The 27,510-nt window shown below is 38.9% G+C and overlaps 1 protein-coding gene across 6 annotated transcripts in view; it reads right to left on the bottom strand.

Annotated features, from left to right (window-relative positions):
• The window catches only part of LOC144683392 (AMP deaminase 2-like), a 146,334-nt gene that overhangs the window by 57,366 nt on the left and 61,458 nt on the right, over positions 1–27,510 (bottom strand). For all 6 annotated transcript variants that reach the window (XM_078546354.1, XM_078546352.1, XM_078546353.1 and 3 more), the window contains 2 exons: positions 6,407–6,540; positions 3,074–3,204 (listed from right to left, as the gene is read on the bottom strand). In XM_078546354.1, coding sequence (XP_078402480.1) covers positions 3,074–3,204; positions 6,407–6,540 — 265 coding nt within the window. The remainder of the gene's footprint in view (positions 1–3,073; positions 3,205–6,406; positions 6,541–27,510) is intronic.

Here is a 27,510-nt window from a genome sequence, read left to right as displayed (position 1 = left end):
ACCATTACTGTGAAAGCACTACCGTTACTGTGAAAACACTGGGAAGCCTTGCAACAGGAATGCATAGCAACAAGGAGTTCAACATGGATACAACTGGCATGAGTCAAGAAAACCCTGGTTCTAAATATAAATCTAAGCATTAAGTTCTGTTAAAATAGGAACTTATATAGCTTAGACTTCAATGCACACACACTGTTAAAATGTGGCCAGTCAATGACATGCTTACTTCTAACACCAATAGTATTACTGGCCACATGCATTAAGCCTAAAAAGCAAGACGAAAACAATATCTAAGTTACAAATAATAGGGTCATGAATGATGGTTCCACAAAGGCTGTGTTATGATTAATGGTCAAGAGGCTTTAGGGTAAATTTTCAATGACACAAAGATAAATGCTTTTTCTGAACCTTTTCTAAGCAGGGCTTTATTTCAATCCTTCTCCAGCAAATTTCCTAACTCTTTTCTCTAATATCAAAACAGCTGCTCACTATTCTTTCTCCATGCCAACATCATCTATACAGCTTTGTGGCACAGCAATACAAGAACAACATTTGGCATTGTCAGTTTTGTCCCTCGAGAGACATAGCATCATGGTTTTCCTTCTGCAGTCAACCTAGCTCCCCTACTGTGAGCTGACAGAATCATCCAGCTGAGAGACATGTTTGAACAACAGGCAGTCTGGAGACTTGAACCCATAACTCTGCCAGGAAGGCTCTAACTTAGCAATACGGGGCCACCTGAAGATGGTCATGTAAAGAAAAAGGGGTTTCCACACAGTGCTGAGGATTGGGCTCCACTCATAATGGCGGTTTATTAGAAAAGACAGCCTGAAAGATGAATACAAAAACGAAGGGAAAGCATGTAGATATGGTATAGATATGGAGAAGAACCTTACGCCTCCAATCACAGTTATCTTATTCTTTGCCCAAGGCATGTTTTCAACACATAAGGCGATTAAATCTTTTCGCCGATTTGGGTTTTCATTTTGTTACACTTGTTGTAGCCAACGTTTACCACTTCGCTGAGTGCACACTTGGTAAGCAAACAGGGAGCAAGTAGGTTCAGTAACATTCAAAATAATGAAGTTATTTTCAACACACATCAGCTTGTGCAATAAATGTCTAAAGGGAAAATATGATTTTTGCTTTCAGTGCTCTCAGCTGGGTCATATTCCCAGTCAAACCTCCGTACTGTTTCTCACACTGAGTTTTTCAACTAGTATTCCCTCGCTAACAAGTGCATCAGTCCTATTATAATCAGTCAGTGCATTTCATCAGAAAAGTCTAAGGGATTATACAAGTAAACCGTCTTGCTATTTGTCGATGTGATGAGATAGGACTTGGTCAGCTTTTTCTTTTCCATTTAGCATTAGTGTGTGGCTGATGATGTGTATTTCACAGTCAAAATGAATAGCCATTACTAAATGAAAACTTCAAAAAGTATTCCACAATCATCTTTGAAAGGCTTGATTTTTATTCAGAGGGTATATGTGAGAATGATCCAAGTCAGTTAGTGAAGCCAAAACCAAGACACAGAGCTTTTCTTTATTGAGTTTATTCATTTGTTCAGTCTCACAGCTATCCTCCCACACAACCCAGTGACCCAGCTATCCCCTATTTATACTCTTTTTAAGAAACAAAATCAACTAATTAAACTAAGAATCAATAAGAGCGAGACAGCCCCTGGTGAGGCACAGCAGCTAAAACAAAATGTAAAAGGGAACTTTCGAAATCAAATCAATCCCCTATTTATATGTACTCAAAGATAATTAATACCAATCACCTGTTTCTCTTAACCTTAACAATATAATTTACATTGAAAAACCTTAACATTGTAATTTAAAAGGCATGTGGAGATCAAACGAAAAATCAAAGTCATTAAAAAGATCCATAAATAAAGGGAAAACGAAAAACAGAATTAATTAGTAGGGCTGTGCCAATTAACTCCAATTGGCTAGCTAGTATAAAGTATAATTATTAACTAATAGGTGTCAAGCAAACTGGTATTAGATGTTATACATATTTCATTCAATTCCTTCATCTCCCAATCCATGTAAGACTTAAGCTGTTATAGAACAACTTGTCAGGAAGAGATATTAATGTATATAATGTTATTGGAATTTTTTTTAAAAATAGAGGTTTAGTCTGTGAGTGTGATAATTGGATTAAAGCCAGCTAGTCTGAGTGTTTTGATATATAGTAGTTTTGAGATATAAACAGAGGTAGAGGGTACATTTGCATTTTGTTGAATAGAGCATTCAAGAGTGGAAGTGAAATCTTGCACCTAGCTAGGAGACACCAAACAATGTTTATATTACTAATAAAATTGGTACTATGAAAGGGGTTTTATTGTTAGAAGAGGTGGAGTTCAAAGGGCCTGGTGATACAATGAGAATTTGCATTCAAAAAGGAGGCTAGGTATAACCTGAGAGGAATTTGTGTGCGCGGGTCAGAGGCATGTAAGATCTAAGCCTACAACTATCTGCAAAGGAACCAAATTGAAAAGGAACTTCATTTCGAATTTATAAGGTAAAAATGCTTTGCCTGGTGTCTACTTAAAGTCTATGGGTTATTCTTGCCTTAGTGGAGATTAATTTGGGAATTTGTTAAAAGTTATGATAGTAGTAATTTGGAGACATGTGTATGTGTTTAATTTGTTGTAAATTAATAAATGTCTCATTTAGTTTGATATAAAACCTCTCGCGAACTGGTGGTCTTATTCCTGAATTTAGAGCTGCAACTCAAAACATATCAATTGAAAATATAGGTTATGACAGTTGTTTAAAGTTTCCTTTGGGATTTTAAATAACTCAGCCTTTACAAACTGCTGTGTCATAACAAACTAAAGACAGGCACAGTACACCATTCCTTCCACTCTGCCCCTATGTGTTTTAATCCCAATCTCTGAACTGTTGCAACATGTACATTTTTCACATGCATGTCCCTAATTATCTTTGAGTTAGTTTGCACAGACAGCAAGACAAATAACTACAAGGTTCTTGCTGTTTATGTTATCCAGTAGAGCAAGCTAATAAAAAAAAGTACGAAACTCGAGTTTAGCAAATCAGCTTACCTCACATCCTGGCTAATTTGGCGTTCCAACCGTTGCCGTCTCTCCTCCAGCTGTTCGATGGGACTCTCTTCTGGAAATTCATAAGGAGCAGTCCTCATGTCACTCTCTGTCAGAGATCGGGTGAACAGTTCCTAAGTAAATAAATATAGAGCAAGGAAGAATTTAAAATAATTCTCTGGTGCTCTACGAGATGCACATGAAACTAGGAGGATAATAATTACTCATGCAGAATATGAATAATTTTAAGAAGGGTGTGGATATGGGCTCACATTGCACACATCAAAAAGGTCATAAAATCGATTTACTGCAGTATTGACTTTGTTGAAATTGGAGCCAACAAACTTAAGTTTAGGGAAAATGCTTTATTCATTTTGAAGCATCAACATTTTTTAGGCATTGATAAACGTAACTATAAGCGTCAAAGCTTGCCCCTGGAGACCAGCATTGAGAAGAACAGGAGAGCTACCAAACTGTGCTAAAGTTTCTCATGATGCTTCATATAACATGTCTGATACACATTGACCTTCGTGCAACAGAAGTTTTTTCTTGAATCGGTTTTTCCTTACACAGGTCTCTGCTTCCAATGGCTCAGAATTTGTTGAAGTGAAATATCTTGTACCATGCACAGTTTGGTAGCTGTTTCTCCTCAACCTTTAAATAAAGGCGGCAATGTTGGAAGTGCGAACCGATAACTATATAGTTGCAAGGTTCCCCCTGCCCATTTTAATGCCACAGTACATGGCTATATTTTCAGTAGCTTAGGCTGTACACTTTGGGATTCTCCCCTTAAACCCCTCTGTCTCTACAACTTCTACTGTCTCTTAGGAAGTGACTGGCAAGGACACAAAGAGATTTAATCATAAAGATGAGTATTTTATATTTGAGACAGTGAAGAACCAGATGGCAATTTCACTGAACCAGGACAGGGGTGATGGGATAGGATACAGAGTTTTGGATGAGCTGAAATTGGTAGTTCTTTGTGATAGAGAGGCAAAAGGATCGGAAACTGAGTTCAGGTTTGTACAGGATGCTGAGGCTGCAAGATAGTGGCTGGGGAGGTGGATGACATGTGTGGCAGTGGTGCAGAGATTGTGGCAGGATCCAAAGATGACAGCTTTCGTTTTTCCAATGTCTACCTTGAGGTAGTTTTAGCTATTAAGATTAACTATCGGGCAAGTAATGCAAAGGTAGAAGGATCAAGAAAGGTGCTGGAGAGGTAGAGCTGGATGTCACCAGTGTCCAACGCCACATTGAGGTTAAAGAGGACACATTGGGGTACTGCACGTCAATAACAGCTACAAAAGGACTTGTGACGGACAAGGGAAATGTTGGTGCTGCAGGCTAGGCAGAAGCCTGGATGAAGGGAATCAAAATGAGGGAGTGAGGTAAAATACGAAGGTGACAAATTCAAAGACTTGAGATGGCGATGAGATGGAGATGTTACTGGGAGAAGGTAGAGGGACCAAAGGAAAGATTCTTTTGGGGAGAGGAATGATGGCAGTCTTTAAGTTGAAAGAACACAGTACAAAGAGAGGAAGCCATTACATATGTCATAAAGCATTAGGCTGAAAGAGAGGAAAAAGAAAGCAGGACCTAGCAGCACTCCACTTAAGTACAGAAGATAGCACTGCATTTATACAATTACTGAACTGTTCCTGCAGGACTGTCTAAATCTCCGTAAACCCATTAGAGACATTGACAGAAGTGGGGTTTTTCAGATGAAATATTAAATGGTGGTCTGGTCTCTTCATTCAGCAAGATCCCTGGTATGATTCAAGGGTAGCAAAGTCTTCTTATGTCCTACGACCATCATTCCCCCTTCAAAATCATGACCAAAAACATAAAAATTGTTAATTTTTCTAATTTGCTGTTCACAGATTAGCTCCTGCATTGGTCGAAGTGACAACAGTGATTCTACATCAAAAACTAATTAATTAAATGCAAACACAACCAGTAAAATACACCTTTTCCAACAAGACAGCCATCTGTTTTGATTCCAGTCGCAAATACAGCTACAACAAATTAGAAACATACTGGCAAGTAATGGCCAGTCTGGTAGATGGTAGTGGGATAAGGCTACTTGAATCAGGGCCAAAAATCGTTTTAAGGATATTTGAAAAAAATACTTCAGTTATAAAATGAGAATGACAAACATAAACTTGTGTTTATAAAGCACTGTTAATATAGTGAGACATTCATGGGCCCTTTGCAGGAGTGTTATCAAACAAAGCTTGATTGAAAGCAATGCAAGGACAAATTAGGGCAGATGGCCAAAAGCTTGGTCAAGCAGGCAGGTTTTCAGGAGACAGAGGGGCAGAAAGGTTTAGAAAAGGGATTCTAGACTTAGGAGCCTTAGCACCTGAAGGCATGGATGCCAATGGTGGCGCAATTAAAATCAGAGATGCACTAAAGGCCAGAATTGGAGGAATGCACTAATCTTGGAGGGATGGAGGCAATTACAAAGACAGGAAGGGCTGGTACCATAGAGGATTTGATAACTAGAATGAGAATTTTAAAATTGAGGCATTGCTTAACTGGGTGTCAATGTAGGGCAGCAGGCACAGGGGAAATAGTAGGGCAGAGCAGAAATCTGATTGGAGGATTCGCACATGGAGGTTCAGAAAAGAAGGGCACAAAACACAAATAATAAATAGGACAGAGTACTCAAACATTAAAATATATTTAAAAATCAGACCTAGCTTTTGCTATTCATAAAATAAAATTCAATGTTAATTAGCTTCTAAATGCCAGAGCATTAGTCCTGAAAACATAAATGAACAAGTGAAGAGGGCACTCAGTAGAGTACATACATCCACCATCCTCTGTCAACTTACCGTTATTACAATTACAGCTCCTCCTTGTAGCTTTTCAACCAGGCCTGCCTGGTTGATGCTCTATAACTACAAAGCTGAAAAAATAAATCTTATTGATAGCTTCCATTGCATGGAGGTGGTTTCAGGCCAGTCCACCTCAAACAACTTGCTCTGAAAACTCTGTGCACATTTTGACAAATTCTCCACAGTAGCTGAGACAATCCACAACATTCTAAAAAAAAGTCAATTTGCCCTATCTCACAATGTTAACAGATCCTTTTTTAAAATTTCCAGGATCAAGATCCGCATCTTCGCCAAAAGCTAATGAGTTTCTCCTTGGTCCATACCTTGCCTACCAAGTTTTGTTGAAATTTGTTCATTAGTTTTTGAAATATATTGTTTACGGACAAACAGATTAACAGAGGTGAAAATATTACCTCTGCCCACCTTCAAGGGCGGAGGCAAAAAGCAGCCTCCAACAAAATCAGAGAAGTTTAGGTTGCTGAAAGGTATCACTCACCTCTGCGATCTCCTTATACTTTCCATCCATGGATGTAGGGAGATGAATAGGAAAAGATTTGAGAGACAGTGGGGTTCCAGGAAGTGACTGAGAACAATGAATTTGCTTCAGAGTCCCTGTCTTGTTGTGCACATCTGTGTAAGAAAATAGAGATTTTGATCAAAGGTTAACAGCAGTGTCTCCCCTCCAAAGAAGGAATTAAAAGGATGTAATTAAAATAATGAATAAAATACATCTTTTCATTTATTCATCACATTCAAATTACCTGGGTAACCACTTCCTTTACCAGATGATTTTAAAATAGCCTCCAATAGTAAAATTTCACATCAGTAGATGACAAGCAATTACCATATATAGGTCCCTTTGGACAAAGTGGTGCATCTTTAAACATTGCCTGTCTTTTGGTTGCACTCTATCTTCTGAATCATAGCTTTGCGGGTTCAAATCCCACTGGACTTGTGCACAAGAAAAATCAACGCTGACACTCCAGTGCAGTACTGAGAGAGGTATGTACTTTCAGAGGTACCTTCTTTTGGATGAAATGATAAACAGAGGCCCTATCTGCCCTCTCAGATGGCATTATTTTGAAAAAGAGCAGGCAAATCATCCCTGGTGTCTTAGCCAATGTTTATCCCTCAGTCAACATCACAAAAACAGATGACTTGATAATTATCACATTGGTGTTTGTGGGAGCTTGCTGTGTGCAAATTGATTGTTGCATTTCATACAATGGTGTCTACAGTTCATTGCCTGTAATGCACTTTGAGTCGTCCGATGGTCATGAAAGGCACAATGTAATTACAAGTCTCTCTTTTTAACTTTAAGAGTGAAAAATATTCACGTATTATCAAGTATTCAAAATGAAATGAAACATTTTTCATCAAACGTGAGCCCAATGATTGACAGAGATAAATTAATAAGACCAAAGTTCTACTGAAGTGATATCAGTAAGTCTAAATGATAAGGGCGTCTTATCTTGCCCTGGAATGCTATCTAACTATTCCTTGCCTCACATGCGCCTGAATCTGAAGTGTCCTACTGTTTTCAGAATTTGGGAGCAGAAAGGGAAATACAGCAGTAGCTAGTAAATAAACATATTCAGGACATTAAATACGATCAGTTGATGAACTATATGAAGAAAAGGACCCAACCAGTATGACAGTAATAGCACCAAAATTGGCCTCATTGCCTCTGTGAAAAATGAAACACAGAAAAGGCAACTGATATGTATTCTGCTGGTATGCACATATCTGTGGAAATGAACACTAGCGACCCTGACTTCCTGATCCGTACTCCATCATCCAAACCATTCCAACATTCATTGTCTGGGCTTATCCTTGTTAAAGGACTGCTGGCTGCTATCCATGGAACTATATCCAGCACAAATGAGCACTCTCAAGAGTAGAGAAGAGGAATTGGGAGGCATGCGACTTTATTTTTAAAAAACATGGCCTACATCTAATTCCTCAATGGGGGCAATAAAATATCATTGGTAAATATTTTCCAAATGGATTTTACTTCACTGCCGATGTTAATCAACCTCCTGCACAGGAGCAGGGACAGAAGCTCGGGAGTAAAACTGTGATACAGTATAAAAACAAAAAGCTAAAAGCTATTACGGATGCTGGAAATGATAATTCTTCCACATTTTACATTAATTCATAACCTTGATTAACCAACAGCATTACAAGTGGAATTGGCGATCAGCTCACCAGCCTATCAATTCTTGCCATTACACATAACCTGCCTTTTTGAGGACTTAATCCCACTTGTGGGTTGCAATTGCTGTCAGCAATATTTGCAACTAATTAGGTTAAATGTATTCTTATGAAACTGCATGCTACTTTAAGACATTCATTAACCAAATGGGTTAATAAATGCATTAAAAGAGATTACAAAGGAATTCATGCTGATATGATCATCACAAATATCAAAGAGTAGCATGAACTCTTTAGATTCACAAGGACTCAAGGAATTCCCAGAGGGTGCAAATTTTATTTACTTGATGTGATAAACACTAAACAAGCAACTTAATCATCTAAAAATGTCTGCTTGTTTTTATATTAGACTTAGCAGAAATCTTCAGCTGCTGTTTGGAGTACACAAAAGCTATAAAATAGTGACTGAAAACTTTACAGCAAGTAGATAGTTTTTCTGCTGTTGAGCATTATTTGTGTTGCAAATTGTCAAGTCTTTCTTTAGTTAAATAATCCTATGAAAAGATAAAGGTTACAAAGCATGCTAACATTTTGAAAGTGTGTAATCTTCCCCCATATATAGCCTTCTGCCCATTGCATTTTATGCACCGATGGGGTATCATATATAGACTCATCACTCATGGTGAATATAAACTGGTTGCAGCAGCTTGGGTTGCAGCCAGGCAGATTCCAGACTAGAATTTTAACCATCTTCCTAAAGAATAGCATTCTGTCCAGATAAGTCTAACACAATAAGAACTCGCCATTCTGAACCATTAAGGTGGAGAAGGTAGATCAGAATTACACCTTGAAAAGGCTTGATGTAGATTTGTCTATTATTTTAAGATGAATAGGACAATTGCCAAAAACCCTGGGGACACAAGTTCCAGCAGCTTCAGCTAAACTTGCACAAGGAAAAACCATTCTTCAATTTCAGAGATGATCAGATAGCTGTATGGTCACAAAAATCCACTGGAGGCTGGAGTCAGGGCAAGGACTAGAGAAAACAGCATAGCCACTGGTCACGACTTTGTCGTGCAAGTGCACTCACAGCATCCCATGTCACTTCAGTTTCAACTGGTGGATAGATTACAGAATACTTTTATTTTGTGGAGGTACTTGAGGCGGAATAGAAACTCTCAAAAGGGAAGGAGATAAATACTTAAAAGGGGAAACATTTGCATGGGCGTGGGGTAAAGGCAGGGGAGGGGTGGGTCTAATTGGATAGCTCTTTCAAAGAACTGGCACAGGCAAGAAGGGCTGAATGGCTTCTTTCTGTGCCATATGATAATGGGTATTTGATGTATTTGAAGACTTATCACCATGTTCAACATTCTCTTAAGCCAAGCTATTGAAAAATTTCCACCCATATAATTCCTGTTTGCCCAGTAGTTTATTCACTCACCAGCATTTTGTCCTCCAACATAATTTATTTTCCGCAGTTAAATGAAAAAATTATTCCCATCAACACTGCAGCCAACTTTTTGAATTGCATTTACATGGGGCTGCAACCGAGAGAAAAAGGTGCTGTGAGGATAGGAAGGCTGCATGCCAACAATAAATACACCAATGTTCTTCTGCTTTCTCTCTCTACAGACCATCTGCCATTATCCTGCTGCAGTGGCACAATTCAGCAGCTGCAATCATTTATTATTGATCTGGCTAGCTATATTTAGCAAGAGAATTCTTGCAAGTCTTCAACAAAGCTACGTGTTTGAGATCTTGCTGCCAACAAAACAAAGTGTCAAGGCACCTGAAGCTGAGTTCAGTTACAGCCTTGAGTAAATATTAAATACTTTATCTTGGAAGTTACAACTAGTACTTACCAGACAAAGTTAATGGACAATTAATGTGCAAAAGCAGCAATTTCATGAAACTCACAGGGAGACGGGGGACGAGCTGTTGCTTTTGGACGGCACAAGTTTTCAGTAGCTTGTAACTCGCAATTCATGGGATATCCCTACCTCACAACAAGTTGCTGGATGATTTCCATCTTAATTATATTGAGAGCCATTAAACTTGCCGTTATACTGACACCAAAATATGGACCATTAATTGGATAAGATTGTTCATAAAAGCTTGTGTCATAAATAGCATTGAAAACATTTTAGATTTGTTAGCAGCTGAGGTACTTGCTAAAAGAAAACCAGGTTAACTGGCACAGTTTTGTGGGAGATGTCTCTTGCAATACATTGTTGATTGTAAAAATGCTGATGAGAAGTCACTGGTCACAATGAAGCACCTGCACCAAGCAAAGGAACCAAAGGCACAGGCTGACACCAGTTCATGCTTTGATAGGCAGGCTAACTCTGTAATCTATGGTCTCGGTACAGAAAGGCTTCTCATAGTTCAAGCAATATTTCACTGGCATTCAAAGCACTTCTTAGACTGCACCCAACATCATCACCACAAATCATCACCAAGGAGATTTTCAAATGGTTTCATCTGTGAGGTGTACAAATGACTCAACTTCAAGTCTGCCAAATTCCCCATTTTGCAAAAGTGCTTAAAAGGGGGAGAGGAAAAAGGTAGAGTGACATTGCCAAACTAGTGTCTGGTGCTATTGTGGCCATCAGGAAAGCAGCTCTGGCGAAGGCTTGGGCTAGGCCCATTCTCTTGCCTGTACAAAGTGTGCCCACCCAGGAAGGAGACAAAAGTGATTGGTACTTTTACAATGGACTCAAAGTATAGCATATGAAAAACATAAAACAATTTTAAAGGTTATCAAGTAACATAAAACAAAAAAATCAAATCACTCAGAGCCGACAAAATTCATCCCTCTCATCTCAGATGTGCTTACAGTATTTATTAATTTTGGCTAGTACAGCAACCAGATGTTTACTATAATTATAGGAAAATTGAAAAAATAGAATACATTGAATGAAATCATAAACTAAATTAAAATGCAATGGGGGTGATGCAGAAAACAGTAAAAAGGCAGCAGTTGTGTTCACGATCTCAATGTATATTTAAACCCAGAACAAAGGGAAATGAGTGGAAGCTACTTTAAGCACAAGCTGTTAATACACCATAGGTGTCAACTGACAACCCTGTTGGTTTCCTTGTCATTTTCTACATCAAAATGCCTCTTATCAAATTGCGATTTCCAAAGTTTGATTTATAACATTTGTTCCTATTAAATAATGGCTCATTATTAATAAAATCTTGGTTTTCTGCGTTAAAATGTAGTTTTAAGATTTTCACTATTAACAGGTTGCAGTCAACCAAAAGGTGCACCATCAAGGAGGTGGGACTGTCGTTAGTTTGCAGGGTGTGGACTGTGTGAATAAAAAAAGCACAGCAAAACATAATAGATTCAATCTTCACAGGGTAGCTTGGATCTCTTCATTACAAAATGAAATTGAGAGTTCTCAAACTTTACATTAAGAGCTCAATCAATTCACCTATATAAGTCTACAACATATCCCTCGAAAACACTGCACCTCTGAATTGTCCCAAGCACAATTCTGCCCCCAGGCCCAGACACAATTCTGTGCAGTCCATGGCAGGACTCTATGTTTCAAGCTGTGACCGAAGCTGCACACTTTCCCTCTACCCTCCCATTCCATACTCTCCGGGTACATTCTAGCCTGAGTTCAACTCTGTTAGTCTGTCTTGGCAGGGTGGGGGGAGAGGGGGGAGAAACAGGTGGAGAGACAATCTACCACAAAATTTTCCCTGCCTCAATGTGATGCCAAATCAGAAACCCTGCTGTGAGTGCTGGCAACAGATTCCATCCAAGTGCTGCCTAAACCATAGACTCACCTCCTTCCTTGACACCAGCCACAGGCTTTCTTCCTCTAGTGCCCCAAAGCATCAGTCCTTTGGATATCAGATACTAACTCAAAATTCCAGATACCATCTCAAATGGCTCTGGACTACTGCTCTTACTCATACAGTCCATACAACTTTCACCACTGGTGGCACTGACAAGATCTACTCTCTCTACCCATGTCTAAGCAAGTCTAAGAGAGTCTGCTGCCTTTCTACTGCGACACCCTGGCACACTAACTCCACTTGGTATACATATCCTAGCCTTTACTGAAATTAAGATATAAAATTACAGTACAGTATGACAGTCATATAGGAGGAGGAAGAAGAGAGGTTGGTTACAAAAAAAATGAGAAAGAAAGCAGAAGAAAGACAGCATGAGTGAAAGAGAGATAGAAAGAGAGTGAAAGAACATGCACACATGAAGGTTTTTAAACTTGTTTGCGGCATATGATACACATAAATATTTTTACATTTATAATATGTTGGCAAGACTGAAAATGTGCATCAATAATTTACTGAAAATTCTAAGTAAAAAGAGCTTTGTCATTGTTAGCAACAAGACAGACTTTCGGCACTATCTTACAAGTGTCATCACTACACGTCACACCTGTCTGGAACTTTCTGTAGAAATTAACTATCGAATGGAAATCAGCTTTAATTTGGGTCAATATATTTCATGTTTCAACATTTATCACTTCTACCCTATAAACAACATCTCGTCTGACTCAGTGCGCAATGTTAGAAAAGATAAACCTGCAAAAGGTAAAAGATGGTAAGAATCGTACACAACTTGATATAGACATCTGAATTGTGTCGTGCAAGGCACAGAGGTTTCCTCTTTGATGCTCGCAGAGTCAATCCCTGACCATAGGCCGACAAAAGTTTCCAGTCTTATTAAAAATAAATGTCCAAAATGCAAGATACTCAGGACAGCTGTGATGCAGATAGTAATTCAATAGCATATACAATGTTGTTGAAACAAGACTGAAGGATTTTCTCGAAGCTTTCAAGGTCAATTTTACAAGATAACTTTTATACTCTCAAAATGGTTTCCTCAATAGGTTAATAAATAAGATAAATCGATTCATTAGCATGGTATTGAAAATACAACATTCAACGCACTCCCTGAAAGAGTGGCATAAGCGGATACTAAGTTAACTTTCAAAAAAAGAACTGAATGTAAACTTGAGGGAAAAGTTTGCTGAGATATGGGGAAAGAGCAGAGAAAGATGCAGGACTAATTGGATTAAGTCTGTCAAAGAGCCAGCACAGGCACAACAGGACGGATGCTCTTCTTGTGTGGTATCCAGAAGTTATGTATCTGCGGGAAGCAAATATTCCCTTTATCAAATTACCACACTAGAATGAGTATGAGTACTTTTGAAACTGATTCTCAAAGTGGTCAGTTCCTCGTACCTTTTGCTTCCTCAAGACAGCCCAGGCGGCACAGTTATGGCTCTCTGTGTCGAGGTTGACAACTTCAGGAACTGAAATAATTGACGAATTGAGAGTTTGAATAATCTGCAATGAATTATGTTGACAAATGGGTGTTGCAGTTAATGTAACCTCCTGCCTAAATTCAAATTGGTTACTCTTCCAAGCTGAACAATAGTAGGGTTGTTTCTTAAATCACTAACAAGCTTCCTCCTATTTATCAAGCATCACAATCAATTTGGGATCATCTCTTTGCGCATTCTTCATTTCTATTAACTCTTTCTCATGCAGAGACTGCCAGATCTCCACTGCATCTGGAAACAATGCCACTCCAAGGCTCAATAGATACAGACTACAGACAAATCAGCTTCTTTCCAAGTGGGAATGTTCTGTCAATCCAGTCAATTTATATGGATTACCAAACTACAGTGTCAGTCAGTACAGATGACGTTTCAAAACAAAGGTATGCAGTAAATACTGTAACCAATACAGTCCAGCAACTTGATCACTTTCCATAGAAATAGGTTACGTTGCCCTGCTAGTCTGGATGACAGATTACCATGAAGATTGGAAAGGAAAGCAAGCAACTATTCAATATTACTCTCCATATATTTCAGAATCTCCCAATACCACATAAAAAAGTACAATATTCAGCAGTACCATATCTATTCATGATTACATTATCTGTTTTACATAAGCGATATCTTCCAACTTTTGATCTTCTGATAAGATTGAGTTTAAAAATTAGAAGAATTGTATTCCAAGTCTGAAAGCAGATTTAGTTAGTAAGATACCTGATCCATTTGATCAAACAAACATTTTCCACATCATGGAAAGCTGCTCCCGTTACAAAACGAGCAGTTTTGAAATATTACTCTAATCTCACCAACAATCTGCTCAGTTTGACAGGATCACAATTTCATCATTTACTTAGCACTTAGCCAATAACTTATAGCTAATAGTTCCATGCAGCAAATCACTGTTCGGCATTGCAGAGATTTAACAGCTAATTTAAAATATAAACTACAATCTCAAAAGTGAATATTCCAAACCCACAACAATGATTCTAAACTTTCAGTGTTTGATCACTAATCTCAGGGATGAAATTAACAAATCATAAAAATACCAGGGCAGGAAAGATATAAGGCTGGAAGGAAGGGGCATGCCATGCAACTGAAAAATTTAAAGTGGCATTGGTAAAATAATAAAAACAATACAGGTTTTCAAATAATGCCTAGGGTGGGAAAAAATACTTCATCAGAAAATGTTAATGCCTCCAGATATCCAAATTAAATTGAGAGCCAACTGTTATGTCTCACTTTTGCCTGTATTTTAAATTGTTAACCTGCTTATATTGTTGTCTCTGCACCTAAAAATGCTCATTTAGCAGCTAATGTGAGTCACAACAAATTAGCAATGTTCCATATGGGGATGGCTTGGCTGCAAGTAAATTATTTTTCTCAAAACAGGTTTACTTATAGGAAGTAAATGTCGATGTGTAAAAAATAAATTTAAAGGCTTAGGGACATTTGCATTCCTAATACACAGTAGCTTTCATACCCAACCATGAAAATTTATCATGTGGACATTAGTAATTTGAAAAGCCATCTATTGTTTAATAAATTATTTAAGCAAGTTGAAATGTTAAAAATGTAATGATCAGTTTGGAACTATAGGCATTCTAAGTGACTGGTGGAAAATTGTACTTTTACTCAAGTCAAAGTTTCGCACAGTTAAATGGGGCACCAAAAAAAAATTGTTATAATCGTAGAAAAATAGCAGTGTAGTTGTAACAAATGTTGGAGAGGAAAAGAAAACCTCTGTCTTCGCATCACAATCTCAAAAACAGTTACAAACATCAAGTTTGTTGTACATTTTACTGCATGCATGGTATAGGCTTTGAGTATACTACATTATCTAACAGATGACTTAACATGACCCAAAGTATATATCAAATATTTGATAGTAAAGTGAAAACATGTAATAGTAATAGAATATCTAGTTTTCTGATTGTATCATATTTGGCTGAATTTCAATGGAACAAATTCCGTCAAATGGTGTCACAAACCCAATTATGTAAACTCTCCAACCTTTTTTTATCTTCCACTTATTCCACTGGTTTCTTCCTCTCCTAAAAAAGCAGCAAGTCAAGAGGTACTTTTCCTAATGTAACAGCACTCCTCACCCAAGTACCCATTCATTACATGTGGCCCCAGTGAATGTTGGCACATCAGTCATTCAAATTGTAGGGCAGCAGGAGAGAAGGGGGTGGGAAAAGAGGAAAAGCAGAGATATCACGAATGAGGAAGACCATTAGGGCCATAGCAGTTCACTCATCCAGAATCACCCTATAATGTCCCTAATTGCAGTCTCTAAAATGTTTCCAAAATGCATTGCATTTTTGTAGTCACCATTCTACCAAGAAGTCCATTTCAAGTGATGATCACTCTCTACGTGAAGAACTACTTCCCACTATCAGTACTAAAGTTACTTTTTAGCTTGAACCTATGTCCTCATTTCCTAATTTCACAACTTAAAAGTGCTATTTCACATTTTGCTTTTATACTGCTCTACGATTACCTCGCAAATATCTCATCTCCTTCCAAGGCTCAAAAGTCTATTATTTTCTCTTAACTCAAACCGCCTGACATCAGGGGTCAACCTTCTGTCTCCTCTCTACGTTGCTTGCAGCCTGAAAACCATGACTAGATTTGTCAGTGATTCAAAACATTTAAAAATGGGAAAGCAGACAACGGCTTTTTTTTTTATTTGCTATATTCTAGCATAATTTCGAGGCCCTTAGTTTTAAAAGTTCTTTACTCCACCTTCTTTGTTGATCTAGCTGTACCTCCTTTTAGGTCTCCACCAATGAATCAGGAATGGACCACCGTGAAAAATAAATGAGCAGTGATGACTCTCTGCATCAAGGTTGACAAACAGGAACTTAAGTATTTGCGGAATTGTGGGTTCAAACAATCTGCAAATAAAACGTGTCTCACAGCAGCAAGAACAGTGCTCAAAACGTTGTCTGATTCAGGCCTCTCGATAGTTGGAGGACTCTCTCTGGCTTATGTTCTACCATTATGTAGTTCAACATTCTACTGGTTTTGTTCGTTGCTGATCTGCATTTGTTGGACGTGCTGTTTAGCAGAGTCTAACAAGATTTGGGTCTCTTTCTGCTTCATTCTTAGCTACTTCCAACACTATTCATAGGAGTAAATGAATGGCTTTGTTTTCCATCCTAAGTGGGATGTTACTTGTCTTGTATTAATTTTTTTCTGCTATTAATCTGCCTTGATAATATTTATTTTGTTTACTCCCTCCAGAGTTTCTGAGCCACTTCTTCAGATTGCACTGCCCCTTTAGTCTGGCATCAGCAGTGAAACTGATGCCCATCACATGCAAATCTTCTGAAGACCATGGTAGTTATTATGCCCATATGACTAGATTGGTCTGTGATTCAAAACATTTAAAAATGGCCCAGTGCACAGAAAGCAGACAGCTGCTTTTTTTTTACTCAACAAGAGCAAAACCATAACAAAGATGCTTTAAATAACACCCATCAGACTGCTGAGCACGGACACGTCCACCGCTATTTATTTTAATGCCCTGAATCTAATCACCCTGTACTCAGAGTAATCCCCAGGATATATACCACTTCTATTTTCTCCATATATCAGTTACAGCCCATGAGTTTGTAAGATATCATCATTAGATTAAAAATATCGACCAGTGTTTGTAGGCTAGAAAAATAAAGATCAGCATAGATCAAAACAGGTTAATTTCCATTTCATGAACTAAAGAAAGGACAACAGTAATCTCAAATTTATAACCAATGTTAGAAAAGTATGAGTTTGAGACTGAAAATGCATCAGAATTCGCACAAAGAGGTAGGCATTGCTGTCAGATCTGCTGAGCCTTTCCAGCATTTTCTGTTTTTATTTAACACACAAACGACAAGCTGTTTTATCTTTCATCTGTCACTTAAGCTGAACAGTACATTCACACAATGGCAGAAACATCACTAAAGTGAATTTTAAAATGATAGTTGCTGTAATATGCAGCAAAGAAAACAATTCCTTCGAAGGTTTCCACACTTACATTACACAGAGCTGGCAGCCAGGTGCTCAAAAGGGGAAGTATCTCATCCCAATAGGTAGCACACTTTCACCAAAAGCAAAATCCTTCAAGCCAATCTTTTCAAGAACCAAGCAATGTGAGAGCTTCCCACAAATAACCTTTAATTGAATGGAAAATGACAAGAAAGATTGACAAGAGTTTCACAATGCTGTAAAAGATGTGTCCCTAAACACAACATGGTGCAAGGGAGAAAAAAATTTATACATCTTCATTTCGTTTGAATACGTGTCAACGTTCCAAGTTGAATTCCCAAGTGGAATTTCACTTTACATAAACCAAGAATAGAAAATGCAGCCACAACCAATTAAAATCACTGTGTGCTGTTGTTACCAAACACACCCCGATCCTTTGTGGTTGAAGTGATTTCAAGATGTATTTTTAAACATTTACACAAAATACCATCCATCAGTTAACATTTTGTACCATTTCCCAGTAATCTAAAGAAATCAGCAAGCTACACAATTTCGAGTTTGAATCTGAATCCCATGTTTTTCTATTTTGCTCCTATCTATCCATTACACTCTACTTTTTATAAATTATGATTCAATTGCACATCGTACAGCACAGAAAGTGAAAACCAAGTGCATGTGAAGTGGGATTAGAGGGCTGTGGATATTTGGAGCAGGGCACGTCAGCATAATGAAGTTTGCATTTTAAAGATTTAAATTCTGTGCCTGTATCTTTATCTATCAGTTGGTTTAATATGTTATTAGCTGATAGCCCATGGTCTTGATTCCCTGCATCAATATCAAGTATAATCTTCAGATGAAGCAGAGGGTTATAAGGTGGGAGATGATTTGCACATAAAATGCAGAAATAATTCAGTCTCCATTTTAAAGTCCTTATTTTTATATAAAGCTTCAATTTGATTATATTTATAGCTAAACAACATAGCTTCAATCAATTTGAAGACAGCATACTTGATTGGAGCATAATAGTTTCTCTCCAGCAGAAAAGTGAGGGACTATACATCAGCCACTGCTATAATTATAAAATGGCAGTAGGTAGTTTCCATTGTAAATGTGGGCACAGGGATTTATAATTGAGAAAAAAATATAACAGTGTGGATGGGAAGATAACAGATGTAAGATTTTCAAATCTATTAACAAATATGTTCACTTTCAAACAGAAAAAAAGTATTTAGAATGCACTGAGGTGTTTCTGTTCTTGTGTCTTATTAAGATCACCTTTCATTCTATGCTTCAAATGTTTTGTCCTGGTACAACGCACAAGCAGACATAGCCTAAGTTTACAGAAGTTTCTTCAATAATAGGGTCTGTGGAAAAGCTGTCAAATTAGTTCAGTAATTAGAGTCTGTGTAACAGTTTAAAATCACCCACTGAAAACCATGAATGTGAGCAGAATTCTCTCTATTTGAATGTGCTGTCAACACATCAAAAGGGACCAACTTGTCCACGAAAATACAGATTATATAAATGCAGAAGGCAAAGATGGGTTACTTACTTAAGCATAACACACTCGATCCTCAGCTAACCAAGGACAGGGCCCAGAGAAAATGGAGGCCAGTGAATTGTGCAGCTTCTCAGCCACTGCCTTCCTTGGCAGCAAATGCAGCAGAGACTGCCATGTAAGAATGGAGCTCTGTGCCACACCAGGCAATACTTAACACAGAGTTGGTCACCATGGCAAAAAAACAATCATCTTGCGAGAGACGGAAGGCTGCCTTCACCACCCAATTCAGTGAATGACTATCAACCTAATAAGTAAAACATCCCGTAAAGGTTGGTAGTTGATAGGAATCAACAAGTTATGCAACTTCTCCTTTGTGTATCCTTCACAGCACCCCAAAATGCTCCAGCCTCAGAGAGCTTGTGGAGGGGCTGAGATATTGAGGATATTCATGGATGGGATATTCACGGATGAGACAGACAAGACAGAGGAGTCAGGGAAGGTTACGGGGAACAGGTAGGAAAGTAGAGCTGAGACTGTGATCTTATTGAATGGTGGAGCAGGTTGAAGGGGCCATATGGCTTATTCCTGCGCCGATTTCTTATATTATTATGCTTCCAACCAAGCCAATAGCAAAACTTAACATACCAAATATTAAATTTCACTGTTCCCACATTCTCTCACTTTAAGCTTATCTGAGAACTGTGCACCATTTTAATTATGAGGCAAGGCAAGCAAAAGAATGCCTAGTCCACTGCACACTGGCATTGTGCAATCAGCCACAAAGAGGTACAGAAGAGCAGCCAGGGCAGACTAACCATTTGATATCCATCTCAGCAGAGAAGCATTTTGTACACATCCTATGTGTGCCTTCATTTTTCTGTCACTCCCCCAACCAACCAAATGAAGAAATTGAACAAAAGCTTTTATTTTACTACTCTGCTTTACGCCACTTCTATTAAAAACTAAGGACCTGCTAAGGATTAACAATTTGCTAATTAAATCTACCAACTCAACATTAGCAATTTGCATCACAGGTAGAGCACAATGCAGAAAATATACTGTCAAATCCAGAGGGAAAATGGGGAGCTTAGTTGCTAGGTGCAAGAAAATAAAGGATAGAATCTACTAAGTTTGGTATAAGCAAGTCACTCACATTTGGTCCGCCTCATAATTTAGGATCTGCACAGATCATTTTCACCTCCCTCCTGCTGTAGTGTTACACCCTATTCAATTAGGAACCTGTTGTTTTCCCCTCTGAAAATGCAATTGAATCAGCTGTCACTGTGCTAGGTGACAGTCAATTTAATTTGTTAACTCAGATATCTGAAGAAATCACTACCAAGATGGCAAAGTGGATAACTACATTGTTTGCTGAGCACTTTAAGCACTGAACTATACAAACTTAAAAAAAGTATACCTAGGCTGCACCAAGTTAGCTTGTCTTAACAGTTGCTACAATTGACCTTAACAGTACTGCAACTTGCAAGTTGGGGAAGAAAGAGTGTCACCCTACTTCTGAGGGCTATAGAGCAATCCTGCTGGAAAGTGTGTAAGGTGAAGACAGAATCAGGCTCAATTGATTAATCCAATGTTTCTTGATCAAAATCACAAAATATTTGGGTTAATATACCAAAACTGTCAATCCAACGGAACCACATCCCAGCAAGACTCAGCACCTTCAAAGGTTACCAAATATGTAACTGCTGCACACAAAGACCATCCTTCCTATCAACTCCTTTCATGATTTACAAACATTGTGATTACCTTTTCCTCCCCACACCCATAAAATTAGATTTTCCTTCACAGCCACTACTACATGATATAACCGTAATTTCAACATTTAATCTACAGTCAGATTTTTAATATTGTAATGATGGCAAAACACTGACACTTTTAGCAACTTCTGGCACCTGCCCATGTGTAGTTAAATATGACAATCCAGAAGTTGCTGTCAATGTTTTCTTGCTCCTGTTCCTCCACAGGGTTCCTTTGAAGTTCCCACAGATGGGTAACTTCTAAAATCATTTGCACCGGCCTGAACTTCACTTTTATTAATTGCATTTAACACACTTTTGAAACCGTTACATCTTGTTAAATGAGGTGTAACTTCGTTTTCAACAAGTACTAAATTCATAATCACTGCTGAAGAATCTCTCTGGCCCTGAAGCCTAATTTTGGGATGGGTGATAAATGCCAGCCTAGCCAACGACACCCGCATCTCATAAACAAATAAAAAAACAATTTTTTGTATTTGTGGAACGTCAAATTTCTTTCTCCATCATGATAAAAAAAATCCACAGGTTTTCAAATTATAAGTTTAAGAAGTTTATGATATTTCAGCTTCTACTTAAATCCATTGTGCATGACCTAACCATATATTTCACTATCCTTTGCTTTTTATCCATTTTACAGATAGTCAGTGGTTTTGACTGCCTGGTTTGCTGTCTGCGAGAATTCTTCAATGTCATTGGCTGCTTCCCCAGCTTAATGACAAGCACTGTTGTTGAATACCAGAATCAAACTTGTGCCAGGAAAAGGGAAATCCATGCCACAGAGACTGCTAGATCTTTTTGGGCAGCTTGCTTTGATGTCAGGAGTGTTGTTGTTTCACTGCTGATCATAAAAATCGGACCTAGGTTTGCATTCAAATATCTATAATATTTAAATGTACACTTAATCATCTTTGCTATTTTAGCACCAGAATGCATCACATCTCTTCATTTAACAAGTTAAAACATTTCCTTACATCTTTCTGTTCAGGACACATTTGTTTGTCCATATTTTTTTCAAACGTTCCAGTCTGAAGGAATCCGACACGGCTGCCTGCCACTCTGGATAGTGCCATGGGAGAACTACTACTCCTAGCAAACCTGGAGTTCTGGCGCAAGCGCAAAGAGCAGCAGGTGATCGGCCGCGCATGCTCGGTTGCCAGATTCCCTTTAACAGCTTACTCAGATAAGGCTGAAAACATGACCATGGGGTTGAATTTTTGGCCGCAAAAAATGACCCTACGTGACAGGGTTAGTCTGACACTGAAGATGCAGCAGAAGGTCGCTAACTCCATGCAGCTAGGATTCAGAGGTCTGTGGGGAGTTGAGGCTCAGGGAAGCCCAGGAGCAGTCGATAGCTCGGTGCTGTTTTGGAACTGGGGCTCAGCGGAGCTCAGGTCATTTGATAGCTCCATGCTGTTTGGGGTGTTGGGGCTCAGAGAAGCCAAGGAATAGTAGTCTGCTAGAGAGCTGGGAGGTGGACTGCAGTTGTTGGTAGCAGTCTGGCTGAGGAGCTGGGTCTGTGTTTAGACATTGGAGTGCAGCTTGGCCAATACATGGGATGCAGTCTCAGAAGTAGATCAGCTTAGCTGAAAAGGAAGATCATGAAGGCTGGATCTGGGAGCAGATCTGAGAGATCTGGAATAGTTTGCCTTTTGGTGAGGATTGTACCCATGGATCGTGGGTACAGTAGAGCTACTGTCGGCTGGGGATCAGACTAGGTCTTTGAAGGACAAGAGCTGAAACTCCTTGTGGGGAAGTCAGAATTTGAAGGATTTTTGTGGCACAGTAATCACTGATATGTGGGTGGATTGTTGACAAAGTTTGTGAATTCTGTATTGGTCATGTCTATCATTTAACATGCAGTTTGTGTTTGACCACAGTTTGCCTGTAAATTCATATTTACCTCATACTCTAACATCCAGGATTAATATAAGATAGATAGCGTTGACTGTTTGCTTTGCTGACTTCTGTATAGTAAAGATTTTTCTGTTTGTTAAAGAACATGGGACTTGTAACTTTATTCTTAGTAAATACCTGAGAATTCACTAAGATAAAAGCAAAAAACTGTGGATGCTGGAAATCCAAAACAAAAATAAAAATACCTGGAAAAACTCAGCAGGTCTGGCAGCATCTGCGGAGTAAATACCTGAGAATTCACATTTTATCTACTTTACAACAAAAGTTACTGGTCCCTAACCAGATTGCAACAAAATTGCGGGTCTCATCTGGGATAGTAACACCAGTTACAGTACTAGTTAAAAATAAGAGATGGATTTTCCTTGTCAGCATTTAGGTAAAGAGTTTGACAAGAGTTTAAACTAACTCGGAAGGGGGATGAGATCCTGAGAGGAGGTTCAGCAGGGGGAGATGCACAGCCAAACTTAGAAGAGAGAGCAAGTGAGTCTGGAAGGCATAGAAATTATAGGTCAGTTAAGGCACAAGGGAGTTTGGCATGGTTGGATGGTATTTATTTTAATGCAAGGAGCCTGACGAATAAGGCAGATGAGCTGAGGGAATGGAAGTATGATGTCATTGCTGTCACAGAGACATGGTTGAGAGAGGGGCAGGATTGGCAGCTCAATATTCCAGGATATAGGGTCTTCAGGCGAGACAGGGAAGGAGGTAAAAGAGGAGGAGGTATTGCAATATTGATCAAGGAAACAATTACAGCAGTAAGGAGGGATGACATCATAGAAGGCTCCTCAAACAAAGCCATATGAATCCTACTTAAAAACAAAAAAGGAAAATCACACCGCTGGGAGTGTACTATAGGCCCCCAAACAGTCAGGGAGAAATAGAAGAGCAGATATGTAGGCAAGTTTCAGAGAAGTGTAAAAATAATAGGGTAGTAATAGCGGGGGATTTCAACTTCCCCAACATTAACTGGGTTAGTCATAGTGTGATAGATTTAGAGGGAGTGGAATTCTTAAAATGCATCCAGGAGAGCTTTTTAAGCCAGTACGTAGAAAGTCCTACAAGAGAGGGGATGGCCCTGGACTTAATTTTAGTGAATAAAGCCGGCCAAGTGGTAGAGGTATCAGTGGGGGAGCATTTTGTAGATAGTGATCATAACTCCATTAGATTCAAGGTTGTTGTGGAAAAGGGTAAGGATGGGCCAGTTCTAAATTGGGGGAAGGCCGATTTTAACATGATCAGATATGATTTGGCCAGAGTGGACTGGGAGCAGCTACTTTTAGGTAAATCTGCGTCAGAGCAGTGGGATTCATTCAAGAAGGTAATAGGGAGAGTACAGGGCCAACATATTCCAGTAAAGATAAAGGGTGGGACCAACAAATCCAGAGAGCCCTAGATGTCGAGAGATATACAGGATTGGATAAAGAGAAAAAGGGATTATGCTAAATACCGAGGGCTCAAAACAGCAGAAGCCCTAGAGCAGTATAGAATGTATAAGGAGGAACTTAAAAAGGAAATTAAAAGAGCAAAAAGGGGGCATGAAAAAACATTGCCAGGTAAAATAAAGGAAAATCCAAAGTTATTTTACAAATACATTAAGAGTAAGAGGATAACTGGGGAAAGAGTAGGGCCCATTAAGGGCCATAGTGGTAATTTGTGTGTGGAGCCAGAAGACGTAGGTAGGGTTCTAAATGAATATTTTGTGTCAGCGTTCACAAGTGAGATGGATGACATGGGTATGGAAATCAGGCAGAAGGACTGTGATATAATTAAAGAAATTAGCTTAGAAAGGGGGGAGGCTCTAAGTGGTCTGGCAGGCTTAAAAGTAGATAAATCTCCAGGCCCAGATGAAATGTATCCCAGGCTGTTGAGTGAGGCAAGGGAGGAGATAGCAGGGGCGCTGGCAATAATTTTCAATACCTCTCTGGCCACAGGAGAGGTGCCAGAGGACTGGAGGACAGCCAAAGAAGGGAAGAAGGGATAAACCAGGGAACTACAGGCCAGTCAGTCTAACCTCAGTGGTGGGGAAACTATTGGAAGCAATTCTGAGGGAAAGAATTAATCTATACTTGGAGAGGCAGGGATTAATCAATGACAGTCAGCGTGGTTTTGTTAAGGGGAGGTCATGTCTGACCAATTTGACTGAATTTTCAAAGAGGTGACGAAGTGTGTAGATGAGAGCAATGCATTTGACGTAGTCTACTTGAGCTTCAGCAAGGCTTTTGATAAGGTCCCGCATGGGAGGCTAATAACGAAGTTAAGAGCCCATGGGATCCAAGGCAATTTGGCTAATTGGATCCAGAATTGGCTGAGTGGCAGGAAGCTGAGGGTGATGGTTGAGAGGTGTTTCTGTTACTGGATGCCTGCATCCAATGGGGTTCCATAGGGATCGGTGTTGGGTCCCTTGCTGTTTGTGGTATATATAAACGATTTAGACTTGAACGTAGGAGGGTTGATCAGTAAGTTCACGGATGACACAAAACTTGGTGGGGTGGTAAATTGTGAGGGGGATAGCCTTAGATTATAGGAGGATATAGACGGGCTGGTCAGATGGGATGATCAGTGGCAAATGGAATTTAATCCGAAGAAGTTTGAGGTGATGCACTTGGGCAGGACAACAAGGCACGGGAATACACGGTGAATGGTAGGACCCTGGGAAGTACTGAGGATCAGAGGGACCTCGGTGTGCATGTCTACCAGTCCCTTAAGGTAGCAGGACAGGTAGATAAGGTGGTTAAGAAGGCATATGGGATACTTGCCTTTATTAGCCAAGTCATAGAATATAAGAGCAGGGAGGCTATGCTGGAACTGCATAAAACGCTGGTTAGGCCACAGCTAGAGTATTGCGTGCAGTTCTAGAATTCGCATTATAGGAAGGATGTAATTTCACTAGGGAGAATGCAGAGGAGATTTACTAGGATGTTGCTTAGGCTGGAGAGTTTTAGTTGTGAGGAGAGATTGGATAGACTATGGTTATTTTCCCTGGAGTAGAGGATATTGCGGGGGGACATGATTGAGGTGTATAAAATTATGAGGGGCATAGATAGGGTAGACAGGAAGGAGGTATTCCCCTTGATGGAGGGATCAATAACCAGGTGTCATAGATTTAAGGTAATGGAGTTAATGGGAAAGGTTACCGTTGACAGAGAAGGCATAAATGGATTCACAAAACAAGAGATGTGGCTTTATGCTGCAAATGCAATCCAGCTCTTGGAATTTTATGCTGCTAAATCTGGCTTCTTATTACAATGATAAATTTGTGGAACCAAAACAAACCTGTATCTACAAGTCTGTCGGCAGGATAAGGAAGCAACTTCAGCAGCGTAAATACTGAGACCTATCTGAAAAGTCCATATGAATATAACAGTAATTATAACAGAATTACACTACTATAGAAAGCAGCTAGGATTGGGTTTCCAGTTAGGGAAGGAATTAATGAATATGATCAGCAGGCACATAGGTGAAGGTAATCTATGAAAAAGGACATGTTTGAGTCCTTTCCTGGTCATAAACATTATGTTCTTATCCTAATAAACCCATGAATTAATAGCATTAACAGATATTCCAGAACTAAAGTGTTTAATACTCTGCTGGCTGCAGCTGCATAATTGAAGCACCATTGATAATTATTACTACATTTCCCATTGTCCTGCCAATAATTACCCTATAATACATGACCCTTGAACACAAATTTTCAAAAATCAAACTGATAAAAGGTTACACACCCAATTATTTAATCCATTCATTTACAGATGCTGAACTGTCTGTGCACCTTCAACAGGTGTTTTACTTTCCAATTTCTAACACTGACAGCTTTTCTTCATCTCCCTTGGGTACTGAATGTTAATATACAGATTAGCTGGGGATGTATTGCAGACCGATATTCTTGAGATTTATCACAGTCCCATCATTATGTTTTGTAATAAGCCCTGTAATTTATACCAACTTTTATTTCTATATTAGAGTTTGTACCTGTGACATGTTGTGTCACTTGGGCTCATAACTGCTGTGGCAAGTGCGACAACTATAACATGCACAAAATCAGCGTGCAACATTCAGGAATCACTTCTGAAAAGGGGATATGGGGAAGGAAGTTGCAGAAATGTGCTGGTCCTCGCTATGTGCAACATTTGCTAACCCAATCAAAGCATTAAAATAAGCTGCGTCTGCAATCATTATTGTGTAACATACACCTTTAGAAACCACCTCAGACGAATCAGCAGAAGCTACCGTTGGTCAAATGTGTTTAAAATCACACAGAGATTTAAAATTTGTTAATATAGCACAAATAAAGATCCATAAACATTTCCATTATCACAGTATTGCTTAATCCCAAATCAGTAACCGCATTTCTAAACTCCAACTCAAAATCAAGGTCCAAAGTAAATGCTTCAACTGACAAAGGGACTCAAAAATTTTAAGTATGCTTGTTGATTTTTACTCTGAAGGTTTTACTGTAGATACACCTTTAAATATATCACCCAAATTTATGGGCGATATATCTTTCTGTATACCTCTCAACAAATCCTAAACTGAAAGAGAAAAATGGAGGAGGGAAAAAGTCAGCTCACTCCAATTATGGATTCATGACAATGAAGGGTTTGTCCTGATGACCAAAAACCATAAGCCAGGCATGCAGGCATGACTGCAAATCTCCTGTCAAACTGGAACTGGCTGTCTTAATTCCAGCCACGTGTTCTCACCAACAGCACAAAAAAGTTAATTCGATGCAACTTCAGGAGCATCAGAACAAGTGATCTACTGTGACTGAATGAATCCAATCCTGCTCATCAAGTCAAAAAAGTATGGAGAAATAAGTGTGCATAATTTAAGACAATATTAAGATTAACTTTTTATGTAAAAAGGAAAGAAAGCACCTATAATTTTTTTCTCCAGATTATTCTCGGATGGAGGGGATTAATACTCACTCAACATGCTTATAATAATCCACTTCCAAACA

Source organism: Cetorhinus maximus, chromosome 8 (assembly GCF_964194155.1).
Source record: "Cetorhinus maximus chromosome 8, sCetMax3.hap1.1, whole genome shotgun sequence".
Lineage (NCBI taxonomy): Eukaryota > Metazoa > Chordata > Chondrichthyes > Lamniformes > Cetorhinidae > Cetorhinus > Cetorhinus maximus.
The sequence above is the reverse complement of the archived record's forward strand: the minus strand, read 5'-3'. Positions and strand labels throughout refer to the sequence as shown.